Here is a 17,072-nt window from a genome sequence, read left to right as displayed (position 1 = left end):
TCCATTGATCCATGGCAGGCGTTTTTCTCTCACATTTCTAAAGCCTTTTCAACTGCAATGAAAAAAGAAATCTTTGCCTGCGGGTGTCGCTGGTGAGGGATTTTGCCTGTCAGTCATCGCCTCTGCTCCGCCCCCCCCCCAAAGGAAAGGATAGGGGAGGGGAGGGGCGAGGAGGAGAGTGGGCGGGATTAATCGGCTGTGACCTCACTGCCGAAGGGCCAAGCTCAGATTTCTTTTCAGCCTAATTATTCAGAAAACCCCAGACCACAGAAAATCCACTGAATGTTCAAAGTTCAGATTTTTTGGGTGTAATTGAGGTCATAAAACCCCCCAAAAACATAAACAATAAAAAAAGTGAAAATGAATGTCATAGAACCTTTAAAATGAAGATTGTAGTAACGGCAGTCAGAACAAACCTGACTTCATTAAAAGGCCTATTCCTTCAGATGAGAGACAAATCAGCATCACATTATCCATCTCCACCATGAGGACCACGAAAACAAACACAAACATAATGTCACGTACATAGAAATGATTGTACTTCATTGTACTTCCACCTAAAAAGGCACAGCAGCCGGAGTCAAATATAATGGCCTTCTGAACTGTAAGTTATACAATTTCATTTTCAAATACTGTCCAGGTGTTCAAATTAAACACCATTGAAACAACTTATATTATTATACAGACACATTTCCACCCACCATAACTCCATTCTAGCACTACAGCACTCCAGCAATGTTAGTTTGTGCAACACATTACTCAGTCAGCATCAGCTCTGCTCATTCAAAAGGCAAAAAAATATATAGATTTTTCTGGTCTGAGGATCCCAAGGGAATTGCAACCTGTTTTAGGTAGGTAGGCCATAAATACGAAACTGGAGGCAATATTTCCCTTCACACTATTTCTGACCAAACTAGCTACAAGTTACTGTAGATGCACACAAACTCAGAGGGGATTAAAATGTAATCTTAAAGTGGTGTTGAACTTGGTGGTAGAATCTCATTACATGATATACTGTAAGTCTAAATATTACCAATCTTTATCTGTTGCTTCTGTGCGCTGTGATAAAGGAACTTAACTAGCGATTCCATTCACCATCATTGTATGGCGAAACAGTCTAAAATCATACTTTTAACACTAACAAATACAAAACACAAGTGGATTCTGACAATATATAAATGTGTCTAGCTTTGGCTGAACCATGTGTAATTTGTTCTGTGCATGGACTCGATAAGACGCTATACAACCCAATTTCTAGCAAGGTTCAACATCACTTTCTCTTAACATCTCTCTCACACTCACCCACTCACATTTCATCATCAACTGCACCAACAGAGCTACTGAGTGTCTTGATGAAGGGTATTCCAAGGTGCTTGAAGAGGATTGCACAGCATTTTTGTAAATGTCACTGACAGTAAACAGAAACAAGAAAGAAAGACATGTACAGAGACAACACAAAATGGTGCAGAAGAAAGCGCGACTATAAGGCAAAGCAAAGGTTTAGGTCTATACTATGTAAAGCCAGCCACCTTACGTTATAAAAGCAACGTAGGAGCACACTGCAGGCAAACACCTACTAAAACCACAAACAAATCTAAAATCTCTTCATCATTTTGACGATGGTGCTGTAAATATTAAGATGAAGACAACCTCATTTCATATCTTCCTTAAAAAGGAAAAGGGAAGCTCTATTCATATTATTACCCTTGTATTTGGCAATTGCATTCCAGTATTAGCCCTGTAGTTTAGAGATTCAAGGTCATCGCCCACTGCCTTCTGCTCAGGCAGTTGTGATGATCAACAGTGATGCATTTGTGGTCTGGTCGGATCAAGGATCACCATATCACTTGACCACTCGTATATAAGCTCTCCTTGCACTTTCTCTACCATTTTTACATATTGCACATTATGTCTAGAAGCAGTATGACTGCTGGTGTATATGAAAGTGGTCACATTCATTTCATGACCCTACAAAAAGTGACTCAATCATTAAAAAGTGAACTCAGTAATTGTATAGCTTTCCATATAATATTAAGATTATTATTTGGCACTCTCCTACTGTAAAAGGCAAAAATCCTAAGACCCCAAAAAGGCCCATTTCGCATCGAAGGTAATGCAGGACATTTGATTTCAGGATTTGTGTTTATCCCAACACACTGTCCCCACATTTTGTATAACCGCACCTCACCTTGACTACCAGTGTAAAGCAGGACAACATGGGCTAGTAAGGTGCATATGATTTCTAGGCTAGAACATCCACAAGGGGCGGCTCAGTTGGTTTCATACGAGGACAGCAGGGCTGCGTCTACAGGCTCCATGCAGGAGGGGCACGTGAAGGAGCGCAACAGCCAGGGGTCAATGCAGTCCACATGGTAGATATGAAGACAGGGCAGGAACCGAATGGGGTCGCCATACTCGAAATCCATCATGCAGATCGCGCACCTAGAGAAAGAGACCCAAATTACATCTTTTCGGTTCACTTAATCACCTTCAAAGACTTTATTTCAAGCGCATTCAGTAACATTTAGAAAAGAACAGAATGACAAGATTAACTAGAATGAATCGAATAAATCAGTGGTTATGTCTGTGGCACAAAATCTTCCCTAATGTGGGTCCGCGGCCAAATCAATACAAATCAATTTGGGAGTCCTTGAGATGAAAATGTTTGAGAACCACAGGAATAAACAGAGAATTAATTAAATGGCCTCACTGGGTTGACATTTTGGAATTAAGATTCACTTAACATAATATATTATATCAAACATACACAGAAAAAGCCTGTGTTCATTTATCCATTTGTGTAAACTCTGAGTTTGGTTGCATTTTAACACTCTAATGCGTGTTCAAATGCAACAAGAACACTCAGGATTTTACTGTGCACTGTAGTAAAACATTTAGGATCTACTCTTGCTTCTGTTAATATTTCATGTTAAAGGAGGAGTTCACCCATAAAATTAATTATTTTCTATCAATTACACACCCCATGAAGCCTTGATTTCATGGATTTATTTTTGTTTTTGTGGCATTCCTAAGACAATAATTTGATGACCGTGTGTATTTCCGGTAGGAGACACAAATAATCTACTTTGTGTCTCCTACCGGATACATTAGCCGGTAGGAGACGGGGATCAAATTATTGGCTTAGGAATGCGACAAAAACAAAAAAGAATCCATGGATTCAAGGCTTCATAGGGTGTGCAATTGATAGAAAATAAGTCATTTTTTGGGTGAACTCCTCCTTTAATACTTAGTACTCACTCTTTGACTTTCTTGTCGGAGGGCTCAGAACCCGGGTCAAAGATGCCTCGGGGCAGATGCTGAGTGAGGCCGATACGCTGGGCGATACGGATCTGCTCCTCCTCGGTCAGCTGGCTGGCCAGGCGGCTCTCTCCCGGGGTGGGGTGGTACACTGGAACAGGAACAGTGTGCTCCTGGGAAATGGAGTCAACTCAATTAACTCAACTCTTCTTTATTGTCACAAATACAGGTTGACCTGGAAGGGCTGCATCGTTAAGTCTGTATTTTATACTTTGTTGTGCTTTTGGTGTTACGCAAAAATAGCTAACTGTACCCCAATTTACAGATGTACTAAAGTGGGTGAAATCGTTTGTTGTACAAGCTCCATCATTGCAGTTTCACGAATGTTAAGAAATAAAAAGAGAAAGAAACAGAAAAACAGGTCAGATGTCAATATGGGCAGAGTGAAATATCTGTGTGGTTAAAAATACCAGTGTAATGAGACAGCTAAATAATAGCAGCACATGTCTGTTATGTACATTATACGGTGCATGTTTTAAAGGAAAATATCAACACAATGAGGCAGTCAAAAAGCAGCAGATATAACAACAACAACTACTACAACTACTACTATGAAGTTATGTTCACAATGTTAAAGAATAAAGGGATTCTCTTTCGCCACACAATTCAGCATCTCGTTACCGCAGGGTGCATCATGACACAAACATGTCAATTCTGGATTAGTACCTGTACACCTTGTTGTGAATGCAAAACATCAGAAACACACAATGAAGGAAGCCTATTGTTTTTACTTACTGTTTAGAGTCCAAGTGACAGATAATGTCTTCTGAATCTCAATAATTATACGTTGTTTAAATCACATAAACATGAGACGTAAGTACTGAACACTGGTGGAAATATCTAAGTACTTGTACTCAAATACTGTACTTAAGTATAATTCTGAGGTTTTTACTTTTACTTCTACTCCATTACATCTACAAAGGCAAATGTTGTACTTTTACTCCATTATTAAACTAATTATTTGAAAACTTTAGTTTAGTTAAATTAAATATTTCTATAATTATTACAAAACATACATTAACCACTTTCAGTCCTATATATACTTTGCCTATTTTGAAAATAGCAGATCTACAAGCTACAAATGGAACATTCTGCCTAATGGGTACTTTTGGTACTTTAAGTCCATTTTAGTGCCAATATTTTTAAATTTGGGGACTTTTACTTGTAACAGAGTATTTCTGCACTGCAGTATTGATACTTTTACTTAAGTAAAACATTTGAGTACTTTTTCTACCACTGGGTATAAATACTTTTAGTATGTGAAACAGTTGAATACCTGGTAGTAAGGAGGTGGTGGTTCTCCTGGTAGACTAGAACCCTCCTCGTTGAGGAGAGACAGGTCATCTGCACCTTGAGAAGACAGACAGTTCCCCATTGAAGTGAACAATGGATCCTTAATGTACTTGTTGCTCTCTGTTGAAACGAGGCGACGTTACTTAAGTCCCTGTAGTTTAGCTTAGCACACTAGTTAAGTCCTCGAACAGGACATCTAAAAGCAGATAATAACGCCTACAAGTCACTAGACTAGACGACCTGAGTGTTGAACGCTGCTGCTGGCTGAATGCATTGTGAAAACACACACATTTCCGACGTTTAAACAGGAATAAACTATAGCAGCAGCTCAGCTCTGTCTGTGTTACTTTGTTGGCTTTGTTTACAAAAGTCTGGGCCGGAAGTGACGTCATGGTCATTACAGGATGTTGTTTTTTCTTCGTGCGGGACAGGGCGGGACTTCGCTAGCAGCGTTGCCATGTCCGCTTTTTATAAGCGACTTTGGGCTTATTTTTCCTGTAAAGTTGCTTGTAAATATTTGCAGTTGCGGGTTGCGTTTTTTTCGGGCTTGTTCCTAAAGTGTACATGGTTATTTAGGCTTGGTTCCAAATGTATTATTATTATTTAAACCAGTGGTGGTTCTTAGCCATCACATGACGCTAGTCTGTCACGACAGTCATGTTTCAGGGCTATGGTGGTTCTCAAATATTTGCATGAAAATGTTTTGTTAGAATGTTTAAAAGAAATATTCCAAATATATAAGAGTTTTCGAAAATAGCTGATTAGCATAACGGTTTATAAAGTGCGCATGCTTCTTATGGGCTTGTTTCTAGACCTGGTTGCTTATTTCTCTCACAAAATCTGGCAACACTTATCATGTACCGTTCGAATGAATGGATTAATCGATTAGAATTGAGAAAGTCTTGAAAGTCCAATAATGGTGAGTCGGTGAGAGAATAATGGCTGACTTTTATACTTGGCTACTCATGGCGTCTCGCACCGAAGCTCACGCTTGTAGATCAGTCAGATATAATATTATGTTCAGTGTTAGCCATGGTTCACAACATGACGCTTGTATGTTTCAGGGCTATTTCAGTGTGAGACACCACCAACAAAGTTGTAACTCAGGCTTATTAATGATTAATTGTACCAGGCAGGCTGTTGTACACATTGATTATAATAAGAATATTTATGTTTACAGTCGACTTATAACAGAACACCCTGGGTGACCTTAAACAGTCAAGATTCAGGATTCAGGAAGAGGAATCAAATTTTTAATATGGAACTGTGTTTTGTTTAATCGCCAGTATCACCTGACAAAATAAAATAAAATGATCGAGGCTTTGTTATGGTTTGAAGATCAATTTAGCTCGGCAAGTGACACGTGCTATTGGGTGCCAAAAGGGAGATGATGTTAGGAGCTGAGGGAAGTGAGTTGAAGATGGAAGTGAGTTGAAGATGATGAGTCATACTGATACTTAAGACAGTTAACTTGTTCGTGTCAAGAACCCCCAAATTGATATATATTTGGCCGTGGACCCCCATCTGAAAACATGTTGTGCCAGGCAGGGACCCCCAGAAGAGAAGATTTGTGCAAACATTTTTTTCCCCAAATACTTGAAAGATTCTTTTTTAAATATGACAAAATAGCAGATGTACACAAGCTCGCTGTGAGCTTGTATGTCTGCTAGACGTTTTATTTTCTGTAGATTCATAAAAGAGAAAGCGATTGGTGTAATATAATGTAATAAAGTGCCCCAGAAGGTGGCAGTAATGCAACGATATTTCAACACTGTAAAGTAGACAACAAGAAGAATGCTCAGTGAGTTTCTCTCATAGGTTTCTCTCCCTGTTGTCACTATAGCTATAATATGATATATAATATATATGTAATATATAATATATATAATATATAATAGAGTTTCTCTCCCTGTTGTCATAGCTATAATATGCTGTAAATGTCATAGTGCTATTTGCACTGCTATTAATGTATTCTGTTTGGAATCTTCTTATTGTATTTTTTAGATCTTTCACTGTCTGCAATGTTGCTGCAGCTGTACTCAGTAGTTTTAAGTAACTAAGTACATTTACTCAAGTATACTGTACTTAAGTAACATTTGTAGGTATTGTATTGTTTTACTTTACTGGATTATTTCCATTTTCAGTACTTTTACTTCTACTCCACTACATCTCAGAGGCAAATATTATACTTTTACTAGTATTTCCTTTTCTAGATATTTTTGATTATTATTACAAAACATACCCACTTCAGCCCTATATACATTTCAGCCATTTGAAAATAGCCGATTTACAAGCTCACAATGGGTCGCATGCAACGCATTGTGAGCTTCTAGATCTGCTATTTTCAAAATATTTGTATACATTTGAAAACGTGTGAAATTCTGCATAATGAGTACTTTCTTCTTTTGGTACTTTAAGTACATTTTGATACCAATACTTTTGTACTTTTACTCAAGCAAATTTTTAATTCCGGACATTTACTTTGTAACAGAGGATATTTCTACATTGCAGTATTGATACTTTTACTTAAGTAAAAAATGTGAATACCACCACTGGCTGTACTTGCACGTTACAATAAAACATCTTGATCTTCTTCCATCCAGGCTACAGCCCCTCCACCTCCTCCTCCACCTCCTCTTCCTTCACTCATTTTATCCAACACCACCCAACCTCCACCTCCAGTCCCAGCACCAGCTGCCATGCCATTCTTTTACAATGAGAACTACCCAGTCCAGGAGACTGGACTTCCTTCTTCAGCTGAGCCGCCATATGGCACACAGGTACTATCCACAGTCCACCACACCACCTTCCCGATGTCTACTCAGGGGTTCTCAAAGTGGGGTCCGGGGACCCCCCCCCGGTGTCCTTGAGGGGGTTCCCAGGTGTCTCCCAGCAACATGTGTTAATTTAGCATAGAAATAAGTTAAACCACTGTTTTGTACTTTGCCTATTTTTGGAAAATATTGTCATTAAAATGTAAATAAATATACATTTAATCAATAAATCGATATATATTTCTAAACATTTTAAAATCTTCCCTTATGGGGGTCCCTGGCACAAAATCTTTTCAAATGGGACCCTGTGGCCTATGTTTGTTTGTTTGATTGATTGATTGAATACTTTATTAGCAGTTTGCACAAAAAAAAAGCACAGGAACAGTTCAATACAAGGTCTGCTAAGAGGATTTTAAACCCAAGAAAGCCTATGGCTTGTTTCCATTGGGGTACTTTGTACTCAATTCATCAAAAAAAATTAATGACAGACAAAGAACCACTGGTCTACAACCTTGAAACCTGAGGAAGTATTAAACTAAACAAACATTTTAACAGGCTGCAGCTCCGCCAGCACCTCCACCACAGGGCCATCCTGTCCCCAATCATCCCTCCACTTCTGAGGAGAAAGCCTGTCCTCCTGTCCAGGAAACGGAACCGGCACCACAGACACAAAATGGCAACCATGTACAGTAGATCTTGATTCATTATTATTATTATTTAAACCAATGGTTCTCAAATATTTTCATAAAAATGTTTTGTGCCACGGGGAGCATTTGTGTTGTTAGAATGTTTCAAAAAATATTCCAAATATTCCACATTTTATTGCAAGAGTTTTTGAAAATAGCAGATGTACAAGCTCACAACTTGTACATCGGCTATTTTCAAGAAGGAATTTTCCAAAACATTCTTCAAAGAGGAATTCTTCAGTAGAGTTGTTCCGATACCAGTATCGGGAAAAGCTGCCGATACTGCCTAAAATGCTGGTATCAGTATCGGCCAGTCTATGCCAATCCGATACCACGTAATTGATCACATGATATATCATATTTTGATTGCTTCATTTGATGTTGCACAGCAGTTTTATGCTCTTACTGTACTATTTACACTATAATTTTACTAACTTGTAGCTATTAATTATTAACTATTAATTAACTATTAATGGAATTTGTATTTATTCCTAGATTCGTGGTTCTCAAACCTTTTAATTTCAAGGACCCCATAACTCATAGACAACCGTACACTCTCAGAGTTACAGACCTGTAAGAGTCCATTTAGAACCCCTATCAAGGAACCCAGATGGTCCCTGGACCCCACTTTGAGAACCACTGTCCTAGATTTGCTTAAACTACCCACTGGTTTCGGAATCGGGAAGGATTTAAAAAAGATCTATACATCTCTATTCTTCAGTAGGTACTGTATTGTTCACTCAGTCTACATTCACTGTAAAGCACTTTTGTGATCTATCTGTGCTGCTGTGTTTTATTTAATTCAACCTAAATTCAGGTGAGGGCTAAGGGTGACTCCAGCTTTAAGGTCGCAACAGTTGGTTCAAATGTTGTTGGTTGCCTGTGTTTCAGGGTGGCTGGCCAGGCCAAAACAGCTGATTTGAGTGACAAGGACCATGGGCCAGTGGATGAATCAATCAAATCATATCATGCTATCAATCACTCTTCTCATTGCTGAATATGCCGTTAAAGGACAACTGTTGATGTACTGCCTTTTTCCCTAATAGCTAGCTACGCGTTGTGGGCTTCAAGATCAGCTATTCGCTATTCGTCATACAACCAAGTATATAGAGTTTACGTAAGTCGTTAAACCTCTAGACTGTTCCAACTTTTTAGTGTTAAGTAAGTAAGAACGTTTAAGGGTTAGTGTTTAGACAGTGTTGAATTTAGACCGGGAACCCCTATACTGTATGTAACTATACCTTTCAATCCGGGAACCCCTTTTGTGGTTGTTTGTTGCTATGTACAGTATATAGCGACATAATGTTTTTTTTTTTATATTTGAAGTTTTTCAGAAAACTGGGATGCAGGGCTAAATTACTTGCCCACCACTACGGAGTCTAGGGGTTTGAATCTACTGAAGTGTATCTGGCTTGCCGAGCGTGTATACGAACACAATTGCCCATGTTCTGGGGAGGGGAAGCTGGGCAGGGAGGGTGATCTTTTGTCACTGCATGTACTCCTACGGGCTGGGGTGGTGCCTGTCAGCGGGGAATGTGGAACAGGAGGAGTAGGGCAGAGGCGCTACATTGTGCCGGTGGGGGCTCCTCACTGGCAGGTGAGCCATAGGGTACAACAGCAGTGACAAGCAATAAGAAGAAATTATTGGCATAACGACTAAATTAGGAGAAAAAATGGGCAAGTAATTGGCTGCTCTAAATCATAAGGGGAAAAAAACGCTTAACCTTGATGCCTCTACTGCTCTAAGCAATTACAGGCCAGGCCCATCTCTAATCTTACTTTTCTTGGTAATATACAGTACTTGAAAAAAAAACTGCACTTCAACTCAAACAATATTCTATCAAAATTTCAACCTGGTTTTTATCAACACTAGCACAGAAACAGCCTCAGAGTAAACTGTGTATGCTGACATCAGAAAACGATCTGTTCTTGTACTGTTAGTCAGTGCAGCTTTGACTCAATTGAACATGAAATTCATATTTCAAAACTGGATCGATATCACTGGAATTGCCTTACGATAATTTAGCTCTTTAAAATAAATATCTATTCCAGTTGTCAGCTAACTTTCTGTGAAGTTAAATGGCGTACTGTAAAGTTGTACAATATGTCGCAAGTGTCTTCTAAAACTATGCAAGAGCTCCACAATATTTTCTAGCGCTGTATGATTGTAGCTAAAATGATACTACCATTTAATTTGCTTAATATTGTAATTATAATTAATAATAACTTATTGATAATAATTTTGGGTGGAAGATAATATGTATACAAGATCAAAGGATTCAGACTTTATGTTAGCCACTTTAAGATAATGAAAATATTGTTGGATGAACAAAATGGTTTATGAATTAATTAGTTCATAGTCTGCAGCTGCTGTCTTCTTTGTGTGACCAAGTTTTTGCAAACTTAAAATGCACTTTAATGGCGTCAATATTTAATTTTTCATTGTAAGAATGTTGGTGATATCTGCCATTACCTGGAGTGTGTTTTGTTGGTAAAATACATTTGAATACACTCACTGTAAGAATATGAAACAACTGTAATACCCAGAAGAAGGCTAGATGCCAAAACATGTCAGAGTTATGTTCTACAGTATGTAAATTATATAACTTGACAATGAAATAAAAGTTTTTTTTTAAACTTGTAGACATCTCATTCCTTTAAGAACTGTAAGTTGTTATCTACAAACAATTAATAAAGGAAGGACAGGATACAATTCTTAACTACTCACCCTGGTGTCCCTATTTGGGGAATGTCAAAATATTTAGGCAAGTTTTCAAATAGTTGAAAATGATTAAAAAAAATAGCTGATCTATAAGCTCACAACTTGTAGATCGACTATTTTTGAAAACCTTTGAACGCGGCTAAAGTGGTTCATTTCGTAAGCAGAAAGATGACAGGGCACAGCAAGACGGTACAGTCAAGAACATCCTTTTTATTCAATCAGGCGCTGCTCTTCTCAAACTGTGTTTTTCTTCTTATGGAAAAGAAACCGTAATTAACACATGCATTTCACCTAGAGCTCTGGGGGTGTACTCACAAAGAGACGGGGTGCTGTAGTGAGGACACAGACACAGGCAATGGGGACCTGGGGGCCTAATAAAGGCGCTGCCTATTACACCACTAATCATAATACTAACTCAAGAAAAAAAGAAGGGGGGGGAAAAAAAAGAAAATAAGCTACAGAACAGAGACACGGATTGCCCAGCATGAGGTGGATAGAGGGGTGAAGTGGTAGGACTTCCCTGAACCCATTTGTCTCTCAGAGGCTGCATTTGGGAACAGGTTAATGCTGGCTTTTTTTCTGGCTGGTTGGTGTGTTGTTAATGGCTAATACTGCTGGATGGTTTCATTATATGAAAACCCACCATTACAATAATACTAGAGTTGTGACTTGAATAGATATGGGACTGGTGTATGTTCTGGAAAAAAAAACACAAACCCCTTTCCTCAGCCTCATGCCGGACGAGTCCGGTAATAAGGTGCTTATAGCTTTTCATGTACAGCCCAAGGCTTCCTCAAAGGGAGCCTAAACAACAGCATACCCTGATAGCAAATATTAAAGGAAATGCAAATTAAAGTGAAAAAAAAGGGGGGGGGACAAAACAAAAATAAATAGGTAAAATAAAAGAACAAACTCACTGTCAAAGCAGCGTCATTCCAACAACCCCCCCACAGCTTCCTTACCACTTAACCCCTCTATTCTTAGTAAAGCGGACCTGAGTTACTTACTGCACATGGACCGTTTTTTTACCCTCTAGTCTACACCAAATTTCTTTGCCAAAAATGGCCGATCTGCAAGCTCTCAGCTTGTAGATCTAGATTGTAGATCTGCTATTTTTGGCTAATGTTTCCCCCCCCAGAATGTGGATGTCGGGGTTCAAGTGGTAAAGCATTTTCATCCAGCCCTCCCTATCCCCACTCATGTCCTCCACCAGACCTCCTCAACCCAAACCCCTGAACCCGTGTTGTCCCCTTTTTTCACCCACCCATGCACACCCCCGAAAGCCCGTCAGCGTAAAATTTGTTCACTTACATTAGCGGTTGAATGGAAAAGCTGAAGAGATGGGTATGGTAATACAATGTGAAGCATACAGACAAGAATAACAAGTGAGCTAACTGCATTCTGCTCAAGACAAAAGTTTTTTTTTTTTTCTGCAATTATTTTTTTTGACCCTTCCAATTGTGGAGAGGGTGGGAGAGAGAGAGAGAGCGAGCGAGAGAGAGAGAGAGAGAGAGACAGACAGAGCGAGACAGAGACAGAGTGACAGACACAGTTACAGACTACTCCAGTGTCTAAGGAGAGAAATAAGACAGAGGAGACAAAAGGGGAAGAAAATAAAAGCAAGAGCGTAACGAGAACAAGTTTTTTTTTGCCTTTTCAGGGTTTTTTTTTTTTCATCATTTATCGATAAAAAGTAAAGAACTAATTCACACCAGTTTCCTTTTGTACTATATATATACGGCTTTGAAAAGGAAAAGAGGATATAGGGAAGGTACGATGGAGGGGATTTTCTTTTCGAAGGGAGAGGAAGAAATTGCCCTTGAGCACCGAGTGTGAGCATTTCTGGCTGCCTTCGTGGCGCTCAGGGGCAACCTGTTGCCTCGAGCCATTTCGAAGGGGCAATCTGGATTACAAAATGGAGTCTGTGAACAAAAGGCACTTTTAAGGGACAACCTTTAACTGCTGGGAAACTACACTACAGCACAAGCACTACTCAAGAGTCATTTACAGAGGAGGGGAGGGGTGTGTGGGGAGAGGGGGGGGCTCACTTTGCTGTCTTGTGTTGTAAAGCCCGATGTATACTTTGTCATACGACAAGAGCATAAATTAGGCATAAATGGTTCTGACTGGCTCCTCATATCCTGCATGATTCTTTAAAAGCTGCCTTTTACCCTTTCCCGTCTTCATGTTATTGGTTGCTTTGCTCCAAGAGAGAGTCTTTTCTAAGACACAAAATACACCTGCAATGCTAGGTCTCATCTGCCAGACATGACAACCAATTCAAGTTGCCATGCCCATTTCTGGTTACAGAAACGTACTGAAAAAAGAAAAGATCACTATGGAAAAAACAACTACAACAAAATCTCTGGATATGAAGCATCTTCCCCACAATATAGGCAAGATCTTGTCATGTATTTGTGTCTGTGCGTGAAATAAAAGATAAGAAACTTGACCTGGAAGGTTTTCGCTGGTGAATTCTATGCAGTATATGCATATCAAGGTTATTGGAGATAAACAATTTTCCTTGTTGAAAAATAAAAATAAAATCACAAAATAGTTTTTTTTTGTTTTTAGGGCTTGCCAGACCAGGTCTTTTTTTAAGGGTTGAACCAAAATGCCTTTTGTGTCACAACCTTTTTAAGGAATAGGAACCCCTCCTCCCACTCAATACAAGAAGAAGAATACAAATAGAGAGAGGAATAATGATGTTTCCTAAATGGTCTGTTATTTTGTTCATTACCATTTATAATAGTTTTGAATGTATTTGTACTTGTAAAGCACCAGTTATTTTATCTGATGATACAGGTTGTTTTTTTGTTTTTGACGTTGTGTAGACATTTTTCCTTCAGCCCTCCCACATTTTTATAAACAAATGATTACACATTTAAAACATTAAAAAAAGAAAATAAAGGAAATAAAAACAAACAAATACCCCCAACTTACAAAGACTAGGATTTCTCATGGCCCTCTAGTTTAGAGTCCCGGAGCTTATGGACTTGAAACAAATAGATTTTTTTTTTCTCTTTTCTCTTAGCTTTCTTAAAAATCTCTAACAGACAAACACAATGATCTACCCAATGCATTGCACGTGGCTCAATCGACACATATTTTTCAATAATAATACTTTCCATCAAAAAAACAAACACTTTTTTTTCCTCTTCTTCAAATCTACTGTCGATCTTTGTGACATGTTCATCTTTCTAGGTTATTAAAATGCTGCGCTGTAGATTGTGTTGGCGTGTGTCGTTCAATCCTACTGGTAACAGTGAGGCGGGGGGGGGGGGGGCCGGGGGGAGAATGAGAGTTCAGAAAATAACTAGACTGCCAACCAGCTCTTTTAGTAAAAGTTAAAAAGGAGCATATATCATAAATATATATGTATAAGATCTCTCTCTCTCTCTGTCTTTACAAAAAAAAGTTTGCAGTCCTCTATAAAGATCTGTCCTAGGCCAATAGTTACCACGTGCACCAACGCTATACCATTCCCTGTAGCTTTAGCTCATCTGTGGGAATAGAACCTGAAGTTTACTACTAATTGCATGAAGGGAATACAGAGGCACTTTAATAGATTGTTATAGTCTTGATATATGGTTTTAGTACATATAGCTAATTTTACTAGAGAGGCTGAGAGAAGGGTCTCAGCCTGGTTTACTATCCCTGCAAAATAGAACCAACAGCTAGGCAGTCCAGTTATTTTGTGATGTCGACTTTTGTTTTCTTTCTTCTTTTTTTTTGCATTTTCTTTGAATTATTGTGTCATGATGAAAACAATACCAATAACAATTTCAATAAGAACATTTACAATAGAAAAAAACAATATCTCAAATTATAATGACAAACCTCAAGTGAATGAAAAACCATTGACAAAGGCAGTTTGGAGAACCAAATATCAAATATAAAGGCTTCACTTTATAGTTAATTATATATATTTTTTTCATATTGGTGTCGGTGGTGGTAGTGTGCATTTTAATATGGCGCTGTGCTGCAGTGCATGTGTGTGTGTGTGTGTGTGTGTGTGTGTCTGTCTGTGTGTGTGTGTTTCTGTATGTTCCTCTGGGTTTTCCTGTGAGGGGACAATGGGTACAGAGTCAAGCAATGCAAAGGATGTACATGTATGACAGTGTAGTTACTGTGCTGTCGGTTGTGAGATTTGAGAGACTGCTGTTGTTAAGATGTTAGATGACATCTGACCGGGATGCTTGATCTGTTTCTGCAAACTGAAGAGAAGTGCTGTGACGATGTGAGAGCAGATGTAACCATGAAATAATCCAAGTGAGACAAAACCAAAACCAAGCTGGCAAACAAAAGATAAAATAAAATAAAATTGCAAGAAAATCACCTACAAACAAAATGAAAGCTGATATATGATGCTAACCCTGTATGTGTTCTATGGAAGATTAAATGTTAGACCTATGAGCAATACCAAGGTGATTATTATGTGATTGTGAGACCGACGTCTGTATGTTTGTCTCTGTGTATGGATGTGTGTACAGGTAAGAAGACAGTGTTACTTTAACTCTTAAGAGTATACAAATGTGTACATTTGTACACTCTCGGAGTTAGTTGTGTTTACGTGCGTGCGCGCGCTTGTGGTTGTGTGTGCTCATGTGTATGTGTGTGCACAATTCTGCACGTGTCAGGGCTTCGATGTGAACATTACCTCAGTCACGTCCCTGCTCTACCGACCCCGATTCGCTTTGCTCTTCTGACCATCAGTGTGCAATAATGTTCATCCCTTATAAAAAAAAAATCAATAGTGCATAGGTGAGGGGACGAAAGAGCACATAGTGTTAGTGTTATGACTGTCAAGTGTTCACTCGCTCGCTCGTTCGCGGCTCATGGCTATCACTTATTTTGCAGCAGGACGCCCTGATATTTTTGACAGGTAAACAAAGACCAGCCACTTAGTGCATATGTCACACCATTGGATGGTGTCTACATGATTGGCCAATCAGAAACATGAGGGGGTTCAGGGCTTAGCGAATCGGGCGGTAGAGTGCGGGAACAGACGGGGGCGGTGGCTGTGATGTGATGTGGCCCCTGGGTAGCGCTATGCTGCAGGTGAGAGGGAACCTGGAAGCGTACTCTGAGAAATACATAACATAATCTTTTTTTAAATTACTGATTCTACCCTTGACCGTTGTTGTTGTTGTTGTGTGTGTGTGTGTGTGTGTGTGTGTGTGTGTGTGTGTGTGTGTGTGTGTGTGTGTGTGTGTGTGTGTGTGTGTGTGTGTGTGTGTGTGTGTGTGTGTGTGTGTGTGTGTGTGTACCTGGCTCTCCCAGCCAATGCATGGACTTTCATTATGGAAGAAATCTTAAAGTAATAAAACAGAACAAATGTATGGTTGGTCAGTTTTCAGGCTGCCATTTTGCGTTTTTTCACTTTCAAATATTTGACGGTGTTTGTGTGTGTGTATGGGCGAGACATGTTCCTCTTCCTCTTCCGTTCTCCTTGCGTTCGGAGCCTGTCCACTCAATCTCATTGAAGCCTCCAGCAGAAAAGGGGGGGAATGAACGAACGTTCCTGGTCAAATTGAGTTGAATTGGGAGTCCTCTTGTGGGTAAGGGAGGGGGGATTCTGTTGTTCTGTTGTAGTTTGAATAGTGTCAGCGAGAGAGAAAGACCTTTTAGTGTCAGCAGTCTGTTCTTAAATCTGTGTTGATGTGCAAGTTTGTTTTTTTCCGTTTCCAATTTTCATGACACAATTTGTTAGCTGTTGATTCAGAGAAGAGGCCTTGTCAGAGGAACCAGGACTAGAGGAAGGAAAAAGACAAGAAGAAAACAAGACAAAGAGTTAATTCATATGAATTCAGTTAAATTAATTCTTAATGTGAAGGATGTAAGAGGTCAAATGGAGTGAGACAAAATACACAAGGAAATAGCCTAGAACAGCGCAGACACGGAACACACACACACACACACACACACACACACACACACACACACACACACACACACACACACCCCCCCCCCCCCCCCCCCCCCCCCACACCCCCACACCACACACACACACACACACACACACACACACACACACACCACACACACACACACACACACACACACACACACACACACACACACACACACACACACACACACACAGAGCAATACAGTAAAAGTTGACATCATTGTCGGAATCCTGAAACATGGAAAATAATCATACATCCACTAGGGGGCCATCTTTGACTTTCTTTGACTTGCTGAGCTCAGCTGTTCCACACAATGCCTGTTAAGTACCTCAACTTTACCACTTTGCTGTTTTAAGAGGGCTGACTT

The 17,072-nt window shown here is 39.4% G+C and overlaps 2 protein-coding genes and 1 long non-coding RNA gene across 10 annotated transcripts in view; 1 reads left to right on the top strand and 2 right to left on the bottom strand.

Moving 5' to 3' along the window:
- Positions 1-845: 845 nt before the first annotated feature.
- rnf11a (ring finger protein 11a) lies at positions 846-4,986 on the bottom strand. The gene is made up of 3 exons (XM_080450212.1): positions 4,595-4,986; positions 3,259-3,431; positions 846-2,442 (listed from the first exon to the last, which is right to left on the bottom strand). Exons 1-3 carry the CDS (start codon positions 4,691-4,693, stop codon positions 2,271-2,273), a joined length of 444 nt encoding a protein of 147 aa, XP_080306338.1. The 5' UTR covers positions 4,694-4,986; the 3' UTR covers positions 846-2,270.
- Positions 4,987-5,337: 351 nt separating this feature from the next.
- On the top strand, positions 5,338-9,405 carry LOC308104391. The gene is made up of 4 exons (XR_013934816.1): positions 5,338-5,530; positions 7,215-7,391; positions 7,941-8,069; positions 8,963-9,405. It is a non-coding gene; the product is annotated as an uncharacterized lncRNA (long non-coding RNA).
- A 1,573-nt stretch (positions 9,406-10,978) lies between these two features.
- Positions 10,979-17,072, bottom strand: part of LOC308104333 (nuclear factor 1 X-type-like) — a gene marked incomplete at its 5' end in the record, with an annotated part of 154,323 nt that continues 148,229 nt past the window's right edge. For all 8 annotated transcript variants that reach the window (XM_080454743.1, XM_080454749.1, XM_080454744.1 and 5 more), the window contains one exon: positions 10,979-16,546. In XM_080454743.1, the coding sequence (XP_080310869.1) occupies positions 16,532-16,546 (15 nt within the window). In that variant the 3' untranslated portion in view covers positions 10,979-16,531. The remainder of the gene's footprint in view (positions 16,547-17,072) is intronic.

The sequence above is a fragment of the Gymnoscopelus braueri genome, assembly GCF_963280865.1.
Source record: "Gymnoscopelus braueri genome assembly, chromosome: 2".
NCBI lineage: Eukaryota > Metazoa > Chordata > Actinopteri > Myctophiformes > Myctophidae > Gymnoscopelus > Gymnoscopelus braueri.
Note: the sequence above shows the minus strand (reverse complement) of the source record. Positions and strands in the feature narration are given on the sequence as shown.

What these genes read in the sequence shown, in the direction of transcription:
- rnf11a (XM_080450212.1), bottom strand. Translation starts at nt 4,693, where the DNA reads ATGGGGAACTGTCTGTCTTCTCAAGGTGCAGATGACCTGTCTCTCCTC. An exon ending in CACCACCTCCTTACTACCAG is followed by an intron (nt 3,432 to 4,594) that starts GTATTCAACTGT and finishes TCCATTTCCCAG; the next exon opens with GAGCACACTGTTCCTGTTCC. An exon ending in TCCGACAAGAAAGTCAAAGA is followed by an intron (nt 2,443 to 3,258) that starts GTGAGTACTAAG and finishes CTCTTTCTCTAG; the next exon opens with GTGCGCGATCTGCATGATGG.